This window comes from Podarcis muralis, chromosome 14, assembly GCF_964188315.1.
Source record: "Podarcis muralis chromosome 14, rPodMur119.hap1.1, whole genome shotgun sequence".
NCBI lineage: Eukaryota > Metazoa > Chordata > Lepidosauria > Squamata > Lacertidae > Podarcis > Podarcis muralis.
This window is the reverse complement of record NC_135668.1, coordinates 298,044-312,935: the sequence shown is the minus strand read 5'-3', so window position 1 is coordinate 312,935 and position 14,892 is coordinate 298,044. Positions and strand designations below refer to the sequence as shown.

The window sequence follows — 14,892 nt, the reverse complement described above, 5'->3', positions numbered from 1 at the left end:
ATAAATGAATACTATATCATATGAAGGCAAAGGAATGGGGAACATGGTCTTAGCATGGGCATAGGGAGGACTTTTGTTAGCGGGGCAGAACTGACATGATTGGTCAGTTAAGTATTTCTATTGTTTTATTTGAGCAGCTGCCCTCTGTCCCCCCCCCCCCCTTAGCTATGCCCATGGGTCTTATGAAACGAAGTGTGGTATTTTGGGGTTGTGGCTCTCTCTCCCCACCCCCCACCCCACCGGTGGCTGGTAACTTGCAAGGAAGGAGGACTTGTATTAGCAGCACACAAAGAGAGGGAGAGAGGGAGGGAGGGAGAGTATTCTGCCAGAACCATGGTAATATGGAAATAAACAAGTCTGGTTCCACACTTGCATCAGCATCGCCTGGGCAACCTGGGAGCGAATTGCAACCTGAGGCATTGTTTATGTTCCAAAAAGGAGGGGGTAGAGGAGGAATTGGAAAGCTGAGTAACATCCCCACTCCTTACTTGAAATCTACATCCAGATTTCCATTCCATCCAGAGAAGCAGCATCAGCGGTATGGGTGACTGACACAACCAATTGCTACTTTGATTGGTAACTGAAATCCTAAAACCTTTGTTTGCTGTGTATTAGCATGATTAGGGTTAGGGAGCATAGCAATGCAAAGGCCAGTTGCCACCTCTCTTAGAAAGGTGGCATTGCAGCCACTTTCCAGAGTATTAGAAAGACACAGAAGAAATTGTTTGTATTCTCCAGATGCTGCCCCACAGACCATGCCACTAAGAAGGAGATGACAAAAGGCACTGTTTTTGTGCCCTGTATTTACGTTTTATTCCCCACCCCCTCCAAAGTGCTCAGGGTGAGGGATCAGGCCTGGTCTCATGCTCTGGAGGTGGTGCTCCCTTCATTCTGCTCCTCTGTCCTGAAGGACTCTGGGATTGGGGTGGACACAGTTGTGGTTTTCCAGGGAGGAAGGGTCAGACTTACGCTTGGAATGTCTGGAATCAGTATTTTGGTACCTGGAAAAGGGCAGGCGGCAGCTTACTCATGCCAAATATAAGCAGGATATAAATGTAAGAAAACAACTAGCTAAATAAATACTCCCCCTTCAATGCCCCCTTCAATGCCATCTAGGTCTTCAGCTGGTGGGTCAGGACTTCCACCAATACTTCCACCATGCAAATATATGGTCAATGATGAAGAAATGGATCCCCAAATGCATGTTACTGAAAAGGTTGGAGATCCCTGATCTAGCCTTTCGTCCATCATAGAATCACAGAACTGTAGAGTTGGGAAGGCCCATGAGTGTCATCTAGTCCAACCCCCTGCCATGCAGGAATCTTTTACCCAACATGGTGCTCGAACCCATGACCCTGAGATTAAGAGTCCCATGCTGCACCAACTGAGTTATCCTAGGTTCAACAAGTCTTGTGGCAGCAAATTCCACACATTAATGGTGAGTGTGCTTTGCTGCCAACAAATAAGAACGTAAGAACATAAGAATCTGTTGGATCTGGCCAAAGGGCATCTAGTTCAGCATTCTGTTCTCACAGTGACCAACCAGATGCCTGTGGGAAACCTGCAAGCAGGATCCAAGCACTCTCCTCCCCTGTTTCCAGCAACTGGTATTCAGAAGCAGGACATAGTCATCCTGACTAGTTGTCACTGATAGCTTTATCCTCCTCTGTGAATTTATCCAGTCCTCTTTAAAAGCCATCCATGTTGGTGGTCAGCACTGCCTCCTGTGGGAGGGAGTTCCATAGTTAAACTAAGCGCTGTTTATTGGGGCTTTGCTTAATGCTATCAACACACATGAAACTATTTCCCCAACTCCTGCCTGCTGGTTCCCCTTGCATGTTTCTTTTGGTGTGTTTTCTACATGGCTATTTTGCTATTAATCATCTCTATTGTTTTCCTTCTGCTATTTGGGATTGTGCTACTGTTGCTTGAGCTGCTTGTAATTATATTTTATGGTTGCAATTTCATTCCATGTTGTTCATTTTAAATTGTTCTGAGCTGCCTTGGGGACCTTGTTGTTGAAAGGCAGGCTGGGGGGGGCAGTAAAATCAGGGGTCAATAACCTTTTTTTTTTAGTGCAAGGGCCATATTTGATAACCATCTGAGGGCCATGTACCAGTGTTGAATGGGGTTAGAGACAAAAACTGGGTGGAGCAACAGGAGGGACTCTTTGTGCATTAGGCTATAATCCAGCTCCACCCCCCCCCCCAAGTTTCTATACCTACCCCTGCCCCCATCTTCATCCAGGAAAGCAAGAGGCTTTCATCTCACATTCAAGCCAGGCAAAAGCACTTGAAGAGGGCACAAAGCAGGGGCAGGGAGGCTTGTGACCTGGAGAGAGTGCTAATGGTCAGAGAGAGAGAGAGGTCTGGTTGGTGGCATGTGGCTCCTGGGCTGAGCCTCCCGTTCCTGGTTTAAATAAACAAAGGCACCCAGACCTCTGGATTCACCCTCATTCCCTTAGCCCTTACAGTGCAGGGGCTGCAAAGGGGCTCTTCTCTGTCTGTTGTTGGACTAAAACTCCCATCATCCCATGGTGACTGGGGCTGATGGGAGTTGGAGTCCAACAAGCTCTTGGGATGTTGGCTACCCTGGCCTAGGTACATGCCCTTAAATCACATAAACAAGCAGCAATCTCCATTCTTTTAGCACTTATGGTCCTTATGTGGCCAAAACAGCACCATCTGTGCAAGATGGAGGGCTCAGCAAGCCTGGAGAAAACAGCAAGGTTTGAAGATGGATAGGATAGGATAGGATAGGATAGGATAAGATCCCTCAGAGGAGAACACTCCCCCCCTCCCCAAATAGCCCAATGTGAACTTAGCATACTTAGTGGAAATTGAATACTGTTTGGGGTGGGGTAGAATGGAGTAGCTGGAACCCTGAGCTGCAACACTCCATGGTGCAACATTTTATTGCAGGTTGGACTTGCATTCATTCATTTACTTTCATTCCCCAGAGCACTGGTGACACATACGACTCCCCACTGCAGTGGGCACACTCCAATGCTGACTTCCAGAGCCAAAGGTGCAGCTCAGCCTGTTAGTTGCCTTTCTGGTATCTCTAAGCATCCAGCCAGAGTGCCGGCCATCAAGAAGCAGTATGCATCCATCAGTGCCAAGTATAAAGGTGAGCTGTGGGAATAGATGGGGCAAGAGAGAGAAGGAGATCAGGAATAGAGGTACCCATATCTTTGCCAGTCTGGATGTGTTCAACAGCATTGTTGAAAGACCCTCTGGCATCTGGTTAGCCCCTGTGAGAACAGGATGCTGGACTCGGTGGCTGGCTGGCTTGATCCATCAAGGTTCCTTTTTTGTTCTTGTGGAAACCAAAGAAGGAAACTGATCTACATTTCTCAGTCACCATCAGAACTTTCTTCCAAGAGTACTGCTAGCATGCGAGACAGTGCATATTTCCTTGTTAATAAATAATAATAAATAATAAATTTTATTTATATCCCGCCCTCCCCAGCCAAAGCCGGGCTCAGGGCAGCTAACAACAATAAAATAATACAACATTCTAAAATCATTTCATTATAAAATTAATTCAAATCAAATTGATGGCAACCATTGGGCTAGAGTTCTGTGAAGATTGCCAAAGGAGGGAGTCAGGCTAATAATATTTTTTCCCCCTTTTGTTTTCCTTTTCCTGTGGCTGGTATGTCACCACTGCTGTTGTCCTACCAGGGTAACGCTTGTTTAAAGGGGATGAAGGAAAGGGGTTGGGAGATTACAGGCAGAGCATAGGTGGTTGAGTAAAATGGGAAATCTTCTCTGGCTTGAATTATAGTCCGAGCCACAGAAGAATTCAGGTGCCTTGTAATGCTCACTTCCTATTGCAATGCAAATATCCTGGCCCAAGGCTAGCGAGATTTTACCAGAGGGAGAAGAAAAGTATGTTGTGGGACTTCCATCAGCCCCAGCCAGTCTGGTTCAATGGTCAGAGATGATGGGAGTTGCAGTGCAGCAACACCTGGAGAGCTGTAGCTCCACAACCCAATATATTATTCAATATACCGTATTTTTCGCACCATAGGACGCACTTTTTCCCTCCTAAAAAGCAAGGGAAAATGTGTGTGCGTCCTATGGAGCGAATGCAGGCTTTCGCTGAAGCCTGGAGAGTGAGAGGGGTCGGTGCGCAGCGACCCCTCTCGCTCTCCAGGCTTCAGGAAGCTATCCGCTAGCCGTGGGAGACCCAGCTCTCCCACCGCTAGCGGAGCGCAGCATTAATCCCAAAGCTTGGGGCGTGCAGAGCTCAGCGCGCCCCAAGCTTCTGGGTGCCGGCAAGGTCTCCGCTAGCCCTGGGAGAGCCCCGCGACGTCGCGGGGCTCTCCCAGGGCTAGCGAAGCGCTGCGCTAATCCCGAAGCTTGGGGCGTGCAGAGCTCAGCGCGCCCCAAGCTTCTGGGTGCCGGCAAGGTCTCTGCTAGCCCTGGGAGAGCCCCGCGACGTCGCACGGCTCTCCCAGGGCTAGCGAAGCGCTGCGCTAATCCCGAAGCTTGGGGCGTGCAGAGCTCAGCGCGCCCCAAGCTTCTGGGTGCCGGCAAGGTCTCCGCTAGCCCTGGGAGAGCCCCGCGACGTCGCGCGGCTCTCCCAGGGCTAGCGGACCACTGCGCTAATCCCGAAGCTTGGGGCGTGCAGAGCTCAGCGCGCCCCAAGCTTCTGGGTGCCGGCAAGGTCTCCGCTAGCCCTGGGAGAGCCCCGCGATGTCGCGTGGCTCTCCCAGGGCTAGCGGACCACTGCGCTAATCCCGAAGCTTGGGGCGTGCAGAGCTCAGCGCGCCCCAAGCTTCTGCGTGCCGGCAAGGTCTCACTAGCCCTGGGAGAGTCCCGCGACGTCGCACGGCTCTCCCAGGGCTAGCGAAGCGCTGCGCTAATCCCGAAGCTTGGGGCATGCAGAGCTCAGCGCGCCCCAAGCTTCTGGGTGCCGGCAAGGTCTCCGCTAGCCCTGGGAGAGCCCCGTGACGTCGCGCGGCTCTCCCAGGGCTAGCGAAGCGCTGCGCTAATCCCGAAGCTTGGGGCGTGCAGAGCTCAGCGCGCCCCAAGCTTCTGGGTGCCGGCAAGGTCTCCGCTAGCCCTGGGAGAGCCCCGCGACGTCGCGCGGCTCTCCCACGGCTAGCGGACCGCTGCGCTAATCCCGAAGCTTGGGGCGTGCGAGCTCAGCGCGCCCCAAGCTTCTGGGCGCCGGCAAGGTCTCCGCTAGGCTAGCGGAGACTTTGCCGGCGCCCAGAAGCTTGGGGCGCGCTGAGCTCCGCACGCCCCAAGGTTCGGGATTAGCGCTCTGCTAGCCATAGCAGCCTGCTTCCCGGAGCGTCGGGCGCCCTGAAAGCAGAGCTCCAGGCGCTTCGGGAACACATCCGCAGCGTGGGGAGGCTTGCAGGAGTTCCCCACGCTGCGGATAGCAGCCTGCTGCCTGGCGGGTGGGGCGCCCTGAAGCAGAGCGCCCCGCGCGCCAGGCAGACATCAGCCAGCCCCACAAGCTCGGGGGACAGCAGGGAGGCGCAGCGCCACTATCCCGCTGTTCCTCGACCTGGTTCGGTTTCCCTGACCTGCTTTTGGGGGGGAAATAAAGGGAATTTTTTTTCCCTTTATTTCCCCCCAAAAAAACTAGGTGCGTCCTATGGTCCGGTGCGTCCAATCATGCGAAAAATACGGTATTATTCAACACAATATATTATTCCATTTTGCCCTTTTACTATTACCCAATGTGGCAGCTCATAATCTGCAAATGCTAATGGTTCCGGGTTGTCTTCCCATTATTTTATCCCCCCCTCCTTGTGGTTCTGTTGCAGGGCCAGGACCTGGGAAGTATGGTAGGCAGCCTCTCACTGGCATTAAGGACCATGACTTCACCAAGTATGCTGAGCCAGCCTACACAATGCGTGTGAAATCCAGTGAAAGATGTAAGATGCTGACAAGTTAGGTTCTGTGTTATTTGGGTTTTCCCAACAGCATTAACTGACCCACAGGGTGAAGCTGGCTAAACAACTGTTAAATTTACTGGCAAAACATTTGAACAGAGATTGACAACCTGTGTTTTTGGGACTCTCTAATTATCGGGGCCACAGTTGATGGGACCTGGGTGATCCATGACCAAGAGCTGGGTGGCTTTCCAAAATTTCCATTCCAACTGGATCAATGGCACTGCATGTAGATGGCTAATGTAGTTGTTTCTTGACTACAACTCCCATCAGCCCCAGTCAGCATGGTCAAGAATGATAGGAGTTATAGTCCAGCAAGGGCTGGAGGGTCTTATACTGCTGATTTAGGGCCCTTCATAGTAAAATTATGGCTGCACCAAAATCAGGGTTCTCAGTTGTACAGCTGCGGACCTTAGTGGGAAGAGGATGATCTACACTTAAGCCATGTTGAAGGATAACAGGAATGGAGGTCCAGGGGGGCGGAGCTTAACATATTCACTGCTATCTAGCTAGTGGGTGCCTTTAATTGATATCGGACAGGAAGTCAGTCATTGCAACCAAGCTAAATAGCTCAGAATCCACACCATGCCTCATGCAGACAATTCTTCTTTCCTTTGCAAGTGATCTCGATCACGGAGAGTCCTGGGCCCTGCTACTATGTGGACCCAAGCATTTCCCGTCTAGGGATATGGAGACCAGTTTCATTCCGCATGGTGCAAGAGAGAAAGCGGCCATGTAAGTTGAAAGATGAGAGATACTATGATGGTCAAGATGGGGCTGGAGTGGCATCTGTGCAATTTTGTGGTGAAGATGTTTCTTTCTCACCTTGTGCAAAGAAGGCTTGTTGGTCAATCCCTGAACATGCAAGAGAGGGAAAGAAAAAGAATGAGTGTGAGTGAATGAATGAATGAGCAGGTGTGTTATGCGTGAAAATGGATGTGTGGGAGCATTATGTGTGGAGCTGTGGCCTTAAACCACTGAGTCTCTTGGGCTTGCCGAGCAGAAGGTTGGTGGTTCGAATCCCTGAGACAGGGTGAGCTCCCCTTGCTCCGTTCCAGCTTCTGCCAATCTAGCAGCTTGAAAGCATACCTGTGCAAGTGGATAAATAGGTACTGCTCCGGCGGGAAGGTAAACGGTGTTTCCATGCACTCTAGCTTCTATCACAGTGTCGCGTTGCACCAGAATGCTGGCCACATGACTCAGAAAGCTGTCTGCTCCTTCAGCCTGAAGCAAGATGAGCGCCACACCGCATAGACGCCTTTGACTGGGCTTACAGTAACTGTCCAGAGGTCCTTTACCTTACATTTACCTTTTACCTGCATGCATGTGGATTTGTGTATGAATGACAGAGAGCAGGGGTAGACTTTGGTAATATGGTTTTCTAAGTGAGGACAAAATTTGGCACTTCCCCCAATATATTTTATTTCCACAGTAATTCCTTTTGGTACAGTTGCTTTTTAATGGGGTTTCTCAGTAGGTACCCACATGAATATAAGTATTTATTATTATTATTATTATTATTATTATTATTATTATTATTATTATTATTACTATTATTATTATTACTATTATTATTATTATTTTATGCCCCCTTGCCTCAGCACCCTGAGCAGGGGAACAGCCTGCACTGCCCTAGATCTGGCACTACAGAGAGAAGCATATGAAAAAGAGACAGGTGGCCTCACCCTCTTTTTTTATCAGCCACACTCACTGTTTGTCCCAGCCCCACTGGTTTGCAGGCCCTGGAAGGTTGACTGCATGGGAGTGTTGTCCATAGGCTGTAAAAGTTTATTCACTCTTTGATAAAAAAAATTATTTCTGAGTAGGGGGTGTCAAGAACCAGACAGGAAAACCAGCTATGTACAGAGACCTTACCTAAGTGGGCTGTTTGATGTGGGAGATTGTCTGGGCTGATATCAAAGTGTAGTTTAAAAGCGTCTGTGACGCCCATCCATCCCTCCATTCATTCTGTGTGTGTGTGTGTGTGATCCCTATTGCTTTCCAGCTATTGGCCTTGACCGAGTGGGGCTGCTCGAAAGGGGCATTCAAGGAACTGGGGGAAATATAGTTTTCCTGATTGGTGTTCCACCAAGTCAACTGGGTTGAAAAAACACTTTTTACCATTAGGGTGTCTAAGTGTCCTACTTTACAGAGGGCAGTCCTCTAGGCAAAGGGTTCTTCCATGTGCTATATATATCAATAGTAACACCTTGAACCTGGCCTGGTAGCAAATCAGCAGCCAGTGCAGATCTTTGAGCACAGGTGTTATATGCTGACAAGGTCTCACTCCTGCCAGCAATCATGTTGCAACATTCTGGTCAATCACGCTGGAAGTCTCATCTTCCTGATGCCAAGGGACCATAAGATGTTGAGCATGTGGCTGATGAACGGACAGAAAGGAGAGCCACCAAAAACAGCATAAGGGAAAACAAGAGGGTCATGTTGCTTTAGAGTCATAATCTAGGAAGTAGTCTGGAGGGTACCTATGGAATTAACACTAAATGACAGTGAATTGCAAGGGAAGATGTCATGGAAGAGATTAATAGCAGTGCACTCTTAACTCCACAGGTGATGCACTTAGTTGGAAAGGCTGCTAGGAGAGGAGATTGGAGGACAATGCCATGATTTTTAAAAGTGGGGGGGGGGATTTTCAGTCAAGGCAAGGAGGATAGTGCCTCTTCCTCCAACATCCTCAAAGTCACAACAGTTTACAAATGATTCAGCTTAAGAACAAATAGAATTCTCAAATTTAGAGAGAGAAAGAGAGAGAGACTATGCAAGGCTTGTCATCTACAAGGAGGAGCAGAGTATTGTAGCAAATACATGGGGGCATTGATACATCAATGGCAGCTTGGGATCTACTAATAGATCAATAAGTGGGGGTTTTTTACTCCTAACATTAGCAAGTAAAACAGCAACTTAAAAAACAAACAAACCCTGCACGGCAGATTGCTCCTTCTCTTTAAGCCTCAATGTTTCTCACCTGTCAGATTTTACGTCCATCATTCCTGCCTCCTCCTGTGCTCCTGTAGGATATGATGTATCCACAGGTTTATCCACATGCTCGACAGTGGGGAGCACCAAGTGAGGGGTGTCACCTCCTATCTGCTCTTGGCTTGCAGTTATATCTTGTACGCCTGCCCCAAATGAGTACTACGTGGAGAAGATACACCCACTTGAAGAGTCGAATGCACCAGCGTACACTATGGGCCTTCGAACGCACTACTGGGTGAGCAGCCCAAACCCAGCACCCAACCAATACACCCTTCCACAGACACTGGGTCCAAAGCTGCCTGTCAAACCTGCAGCTCCCTGCCTCTCAATGGCATCCAGTGCCTCTGTGTGGGGCTATGCTAAAGACCTGGTGAGAGGGCCTGGCCCGGCAATGTATACCATACCTGAACCAGATGTTTACCTGTGCCACCAGCCATCCTACAGCATCTCCCAAAGGTTTGCTTCCTCCAGCAAGAACTATACACCAGGACCCCCTGACTACAATGCGGAGCTGGTCACCACCAACAAACCCAGAGCCCCACGGTTCAGTCTTGGGATTCGTCACTCTGAGTATTCTCATGGCACACCTCCAGTTTGTTTACTCAAAGAGTGAGGGTGGACTCACAGGCCACAGAGGTGACTTGCCCCTTTGGGTAGACCCACCTCCAAATAGTTCCATTGTGACACAGTGTCAGGAAGCAGGTGTAAATAGCTTGTTTCAGAGGGAGAGATTCTGATGAACTTTGAACACGTTTGGGCTATGCCAGGGTCAGGTAATTGGGGAGGGGGACTAGATAGCTCTTGATTAAGGAAAGCCCTCCTTTGTGAGACAGGGGGTCTGCCTTGGTTCTTGGCAAAATCCTTTCTCTATTCTTCCTCCTTCCAGTGTGCATTACTAGTGTTTTATTTTTATTTCTAAGGAACTGGCTAGCATAGGGTGAAGTGTTTCTCACCCCACCACTTAATTCGCTTTCTGTTACAGAAGATTATTGGGAAGAAGGCTAAGACGCTCTTTTTGCTCATATAAGAAATAGTTTTATAATTTTGTAAGTATTACTTTTTTTTTTTTTACAAAGCTCCATAAATATTTATTTTTCTTGCTACTATTCTATTTACACTGAGAATGAAATGCAAAATGAGAGAGCTGTTTTTAATATTGTGTTTTACCAGTGTATATTGAAGAGCCTTCCAAAGAGTGAATTTATAGGGCAGTCTATGTAACTTGTTTACATGTTACTTGCTTTGCGTAAGTAAATAAATAAATAAATCCAATTTAGATCACAGTTTTGGATTTTGTCAGCTTGGGATGACTAATGTACCTTCTAACATGCCTATCATCAAACCACATTCATTATGCTCTCAATTGATAAATGTAGGCTACATTGATTATGATCATGAGCTCTGTGCATCCCTTCCCCCCCCCATACCCAGGTGATTCAATGTATGAAAGGGAGAGTGAGACTGGGCTGCTTACGTATCGTTTTCTATCCTAACCTCTTATTTGTTGCATGCAGCACCATTTCTGTTCTGCTACAGTTTGTCTCCTGCCAGCAAATATGTTATTTGTCTTGTTGTCTGCTGGTGGTGAAATTATGGCACTTCACATCAGTCTCGAGGTTGAGGGTGCCTCCTGCCCACAACACATACACAAAATTTCCTCAAAGAGAAATGCTGGTTCTTAGCTCTCTCCTCCTAATCTAGATGAGCACCACAAGCCAAAAACCACTTTCTTGGGAAGAAGACTCACTGAACTCACTCATAAGAATGCGTAAGAACCAGGATCTAAACTGCCTTTTTTCAATGTATTATTTATCCTGTAATAGGAATGTTTTCCCACTATTCTATTCTTCTATAAACCAGATGGGAACTAAGCTGACCTCCTTTCTCTCATTTGTTTGCTGCTCTTGCTCCATGTATCATTTTTACAGCACTTCCAGCCAACTTTATCCAACCTCTTTGCAAGTGCATGAGTGAAATATTATTATTATTAATATTAATAATTCAATTTGTATATAATCTTTTAGCAGAAGATTTCAGGGTGGTGTACAACATTAGGAACACATTACAAAACATCAATGATAAAACATACTAAAAACATAGTAAGAAGCATACTGACAAACAGTCTAATAGTAAAGGTAAAGGGACCCCAGACCATTAGGTCCAGTCGTGACCGACTCTGGGGTTGCAGCGCTCATCTTGCTTTATTGGCCGAGGGAGCCGGCGTTTGTCCGCAGACAGCTTCCGGGTCATGTGGCCAGCATGACTAAGCCGCTTCTGGCGAACCAGAGCAGTGCATGGAAACGCCGTTTCCCTTCCCACCTATTTATCTACTTGCACTTTGACGTGCTTTTGAACTGCTAGGTTGGCAGGAGCAGGGACCGAGCAACGGGAGCTCACCCCGTCACGGGGATTCGAACCTCCAACCTTCTGATTGGCAAGTCCTAGGCTCTGTGGTTTAACCCACAGCACGTCCTTAAAACATAGTTTTATAGAATTAAAACATAGTAAGAAGCATACTGACAAACAGTCTAATAGTAAAGAACCATAGCAGTCCTTTCTTGCACTTTCACAGGCCATAGATTATTTACTAGCCATAGACTTTGGTAAACCGGAATGTTTTTACCTGATGTCTAAAGACATGCAATGATGTCTACACCACTTTGTTCACTACCCAGGAGCGGAACCACACTTTAAATCAAACATGGAGCTAAGGAAATGAACTCAAGTCCAGCATCCAGGAGGGACTCAATGTTTATTGTAACTATTGCAATAGGGCAGAGATCAACTTAACGTAGTTGTCCTCTGCCATGAGGAGAATTAGAACAAGGCTTATACAGGCAGCCCACAAAGAGCCGTAAAAAACAACTAAACATTCTTAAAACAAACATCCTTCTACATACAACAGGAAAGGTTACAGGTCATGAAAAGTAAAGCACACATGGCTCCTTATTGGTATCCTCACCCCCGCAATAACCTTGCAGTGGCCTACATGTGCCCAGGCCTTTGGCCTCAAATGTCCCACTTCTGTCACCATTGGCCTGGCAACCAGGTCTTCATCAGTATTGTTTACATTCCAGTCCCTATTTCACTTCCCTTCATCCCTGAGCCATCTCAAAAAATTTCAAGGAGATACTTGGATTTACACTTTGATGCTAATGAGAACCAGTGTTTTTTTCTATAAAAATAGGTGCATGTACTCACCACGAAGTTGTTACAGTAAGTGCCACATTTTAAACTACAAAAAAAAGAGTTACAGGTACTGCGTATCCTTGAGTAACCCCTGAAAAAAAAGAACTGAGAACAACATCCTTAATGACCATTTGTACCATTTTCAGGGTAGATAGGGTTTCTTGTTTACGGCCTAGAGAGCATAAGGTTGTAAAATGCAGGCCACATGAACCTCACACAGAAAACAAATATTTCCCTTTCTGCATTCTATCCAAGAGGTGAAATGCAGTTAACAGTGAAACAATGAAGCACTATACACACACACACACACACACACACATACCCCTTGGGTCTCTAATTATTATATTAGCGCCAGGTGAGCTTCTCTGGGGAAAGCATTCCATATCAGGGACCCACCATAGAAAAGGTCCATTCTCTTGTTGCCACCCTCAAAATCTTTCTGGGAGAAGTGGCATAGAGAAGGGCCTCAGAGACTAGAACGGTGCAGGTCTGGATCAGTTTGTATGGGGAGAAGTGGCCCTTAAGGGTCCTGAGCCGTGTAAGGCTCAACATTAGCACTTTGAATTGGGCCCGGAAACTAATCGGTAGTCAGTGTAACTGTGCCAGGATTGGTGTTATATGCTCAAACCATCTTGTTCTGGTGAGCAATCTGGCCATTGCACCAGCTGAAGTTTCCAAACCGTCTCCAAAGACAGCCTTATGTATAATGTTGCAGTAAATCAACCTAGAGGGTACCAGAGTATAGGCCACAGAAGTGAGGCTATCCCTGTGCAGATAGGGGCGTAGCTGGGCCACAAACTGAAGCTGGCAGAAGGCTCTCTGTGCTACTGAGGCCACCTGGGCCTCTTGGGACTGGGAATGATTTTTGCCTGGAGAGCTTATGCCAGTGTTGGCAATTTGGATCTAGATGGACTAATGGTTCTGATATAAGGCAGCTTCCTATATTCTGAGAAATGACAATGGATTCCAAAGCTGTGGCATGAGCTGCTGTCGTAGAATCCTAGTTCTGCAATTTGAATGACTGCTAAAAATACCAGAAAATTAAAGTTTGGTTCAATTGCTGGCCTTACCCTTTCCCCATACTTAATATAGGCTGTTCACTTTTTAAAAAAATAATGCTTTTACAGCTCTGTATGCCAACCTAGCAGTTCGAAAGCACGTCAAAGTGCAAGTAGATAAATAGGTACCGCTCCGGTGGGAAGGTAAACGGCGTTTATGTGTGCTGCTCTGGTTCGCCAGAAGCGGCTTAGTCATGCTGGCCACATGACCTGGAAGTTGTACGCTGGCTCCCTCGGCCAATAAAGCGAGATGAGTGCCGCAACCCCAGAGTCGGCCACGACTGGACCTAATGGTCAGGGGTCCCTTTACCTTTATGTTTATCTTTTTAACCATTAATTCATCAAACACCTTTTTTAAATGTGTGCATGCGTAAAACTTCTAAAGTCTGGAAAAGGAAAGCTTTCCATTTGTAAGACAGCTTCCAAATTAGCCCCTGTTCTTAAAATGCATTTTTCTTTAGTCTTTGGTAAAATTTAGCATGGTAGGTCATTAGCAGCATCAAGGTTGGCCATGACCACCTGGCAGATTATTTTGGGACCTTAAAAGGAGCTATCTTAAGAAAGGTAATAAATTATACATTGTACCGGGAAGAGACGATGACCTCGTTGGGGCTGGGGCAAGAGGTTTTTGAAAAGAGCCCCCGGGGACAGGGAGGAGATCGAAGCAAGCCCAGCGCCTGCGCCCCGAGCTCGGTGGGTGGGCAGTCCCTGCTTCGAGCTCCGGATGTTAGGGAATAGTAGAAGAGGGAAGAAAGCGCCGCCGGCACCATTTTAGGAGAGGGAAATAACCACGGAAGTGAGTCCATTTTGGAAGAGGGCAGAAAGCGCCGCCGGCGCCAATTTAGGAAAGGACAAAGCTAGCGGAAGTGCCTCCATGTTGGAAGAGGGCAGAAAGCGACGCTGGCGCCATTTTAGGAGAGGGAAATAACCACGGAAGTGACTCCATTTTGGAAGAGGGCAGAAACCGTCGCCGGCGCCATTTTAGGAGACGGAAATAGCCAGCGGAAGTGCCTCCATGTAGGACTCCATGGTGGAAGAGAGCAAAAAGCGCAACCAACACCATATTAGGAGAGGGAAATGATCCCAGGGACGCTGTAAGCAGCAGTTGCTCTGTTTCCAGTCAATAAAAATTGATTGCAAGGTGTGCTTCATGGCATAGCTTCCACGTGCAATAGAGGCCTACATCCAGTGGCGATACATAAATATCTTTAAAGGTGCCACTAGAGGGCGACACCTAACAGCAATCACCTTGTGGTCCTGTGAACACCAAGCAAAATACTGAGAAGCAAATTTATTAGAACCCCCTAAACTGGTGTCTTGTCATTACTGGGAGGGGATTCCAATTTTTGCGCTTCTGATGGTATCGTGTCATATTTATGTCTGATACTACTTGAAAAGAACCCAAAGAAAAAAGAAACCCTCAAACCAGCATAAACTGATATGCAAATATTGCGTACATGTTATGTTTCTAGTTATTTTGCTTTTCCTTGTGTTGCGTGTTCAGTTTAGGGTGGTTCTGCTTCTCAATGATTCTGACGGTTTTTTCTATGGTTTGGGTTATTCTGCTTCTATCGTGTTTTGTGGAGAATGTGGCATTTTGGCGATGGCTTTTCACCATTTTTGTGTCTCCTCCGGTGTTTTGTCCTTTCTGGGGTGGGTTTCCAATTTTTGCCCTTCTGATGGTATTAGTGTCATATTTATGTCTGATAATTTTGAAAAGCAAGCATACCACCC

The 14,892-nt window shown here is 47.3% G+C and overlaps 1 protein-coding gene across 1 annotated transcript; it reads left to right on the top strand.

Moving 5' to 3' along the window:
• The first annotated feature begins 427 nt into the window (after positions 1-427).
• Positions 428-10,194, top strand: CIMAP1C (ciliary microtubule associated protein 1C). Its single transcript, XM_028706629.2, has 5 exons — positions 428-538; positions 2,960-3,129; positions 5,789-5,899; positions 6,539-6,652; positions 9,040-10,194. Exons 2-5 carry the CDS (start codon positions 3,006-3,008, stop codon positions 9,522-9,524), a joined length of 834 nt encoding a protein of 277 aa, XP_028562462.1. The 5' UTR covers positions 428-538; positions 2,960-3,005; the 3' UTR covers positions 9,525-10,194.
• The last annotated feature ends 4,698 nt before the right edge of the window (positions 10,195-14,892 follow it).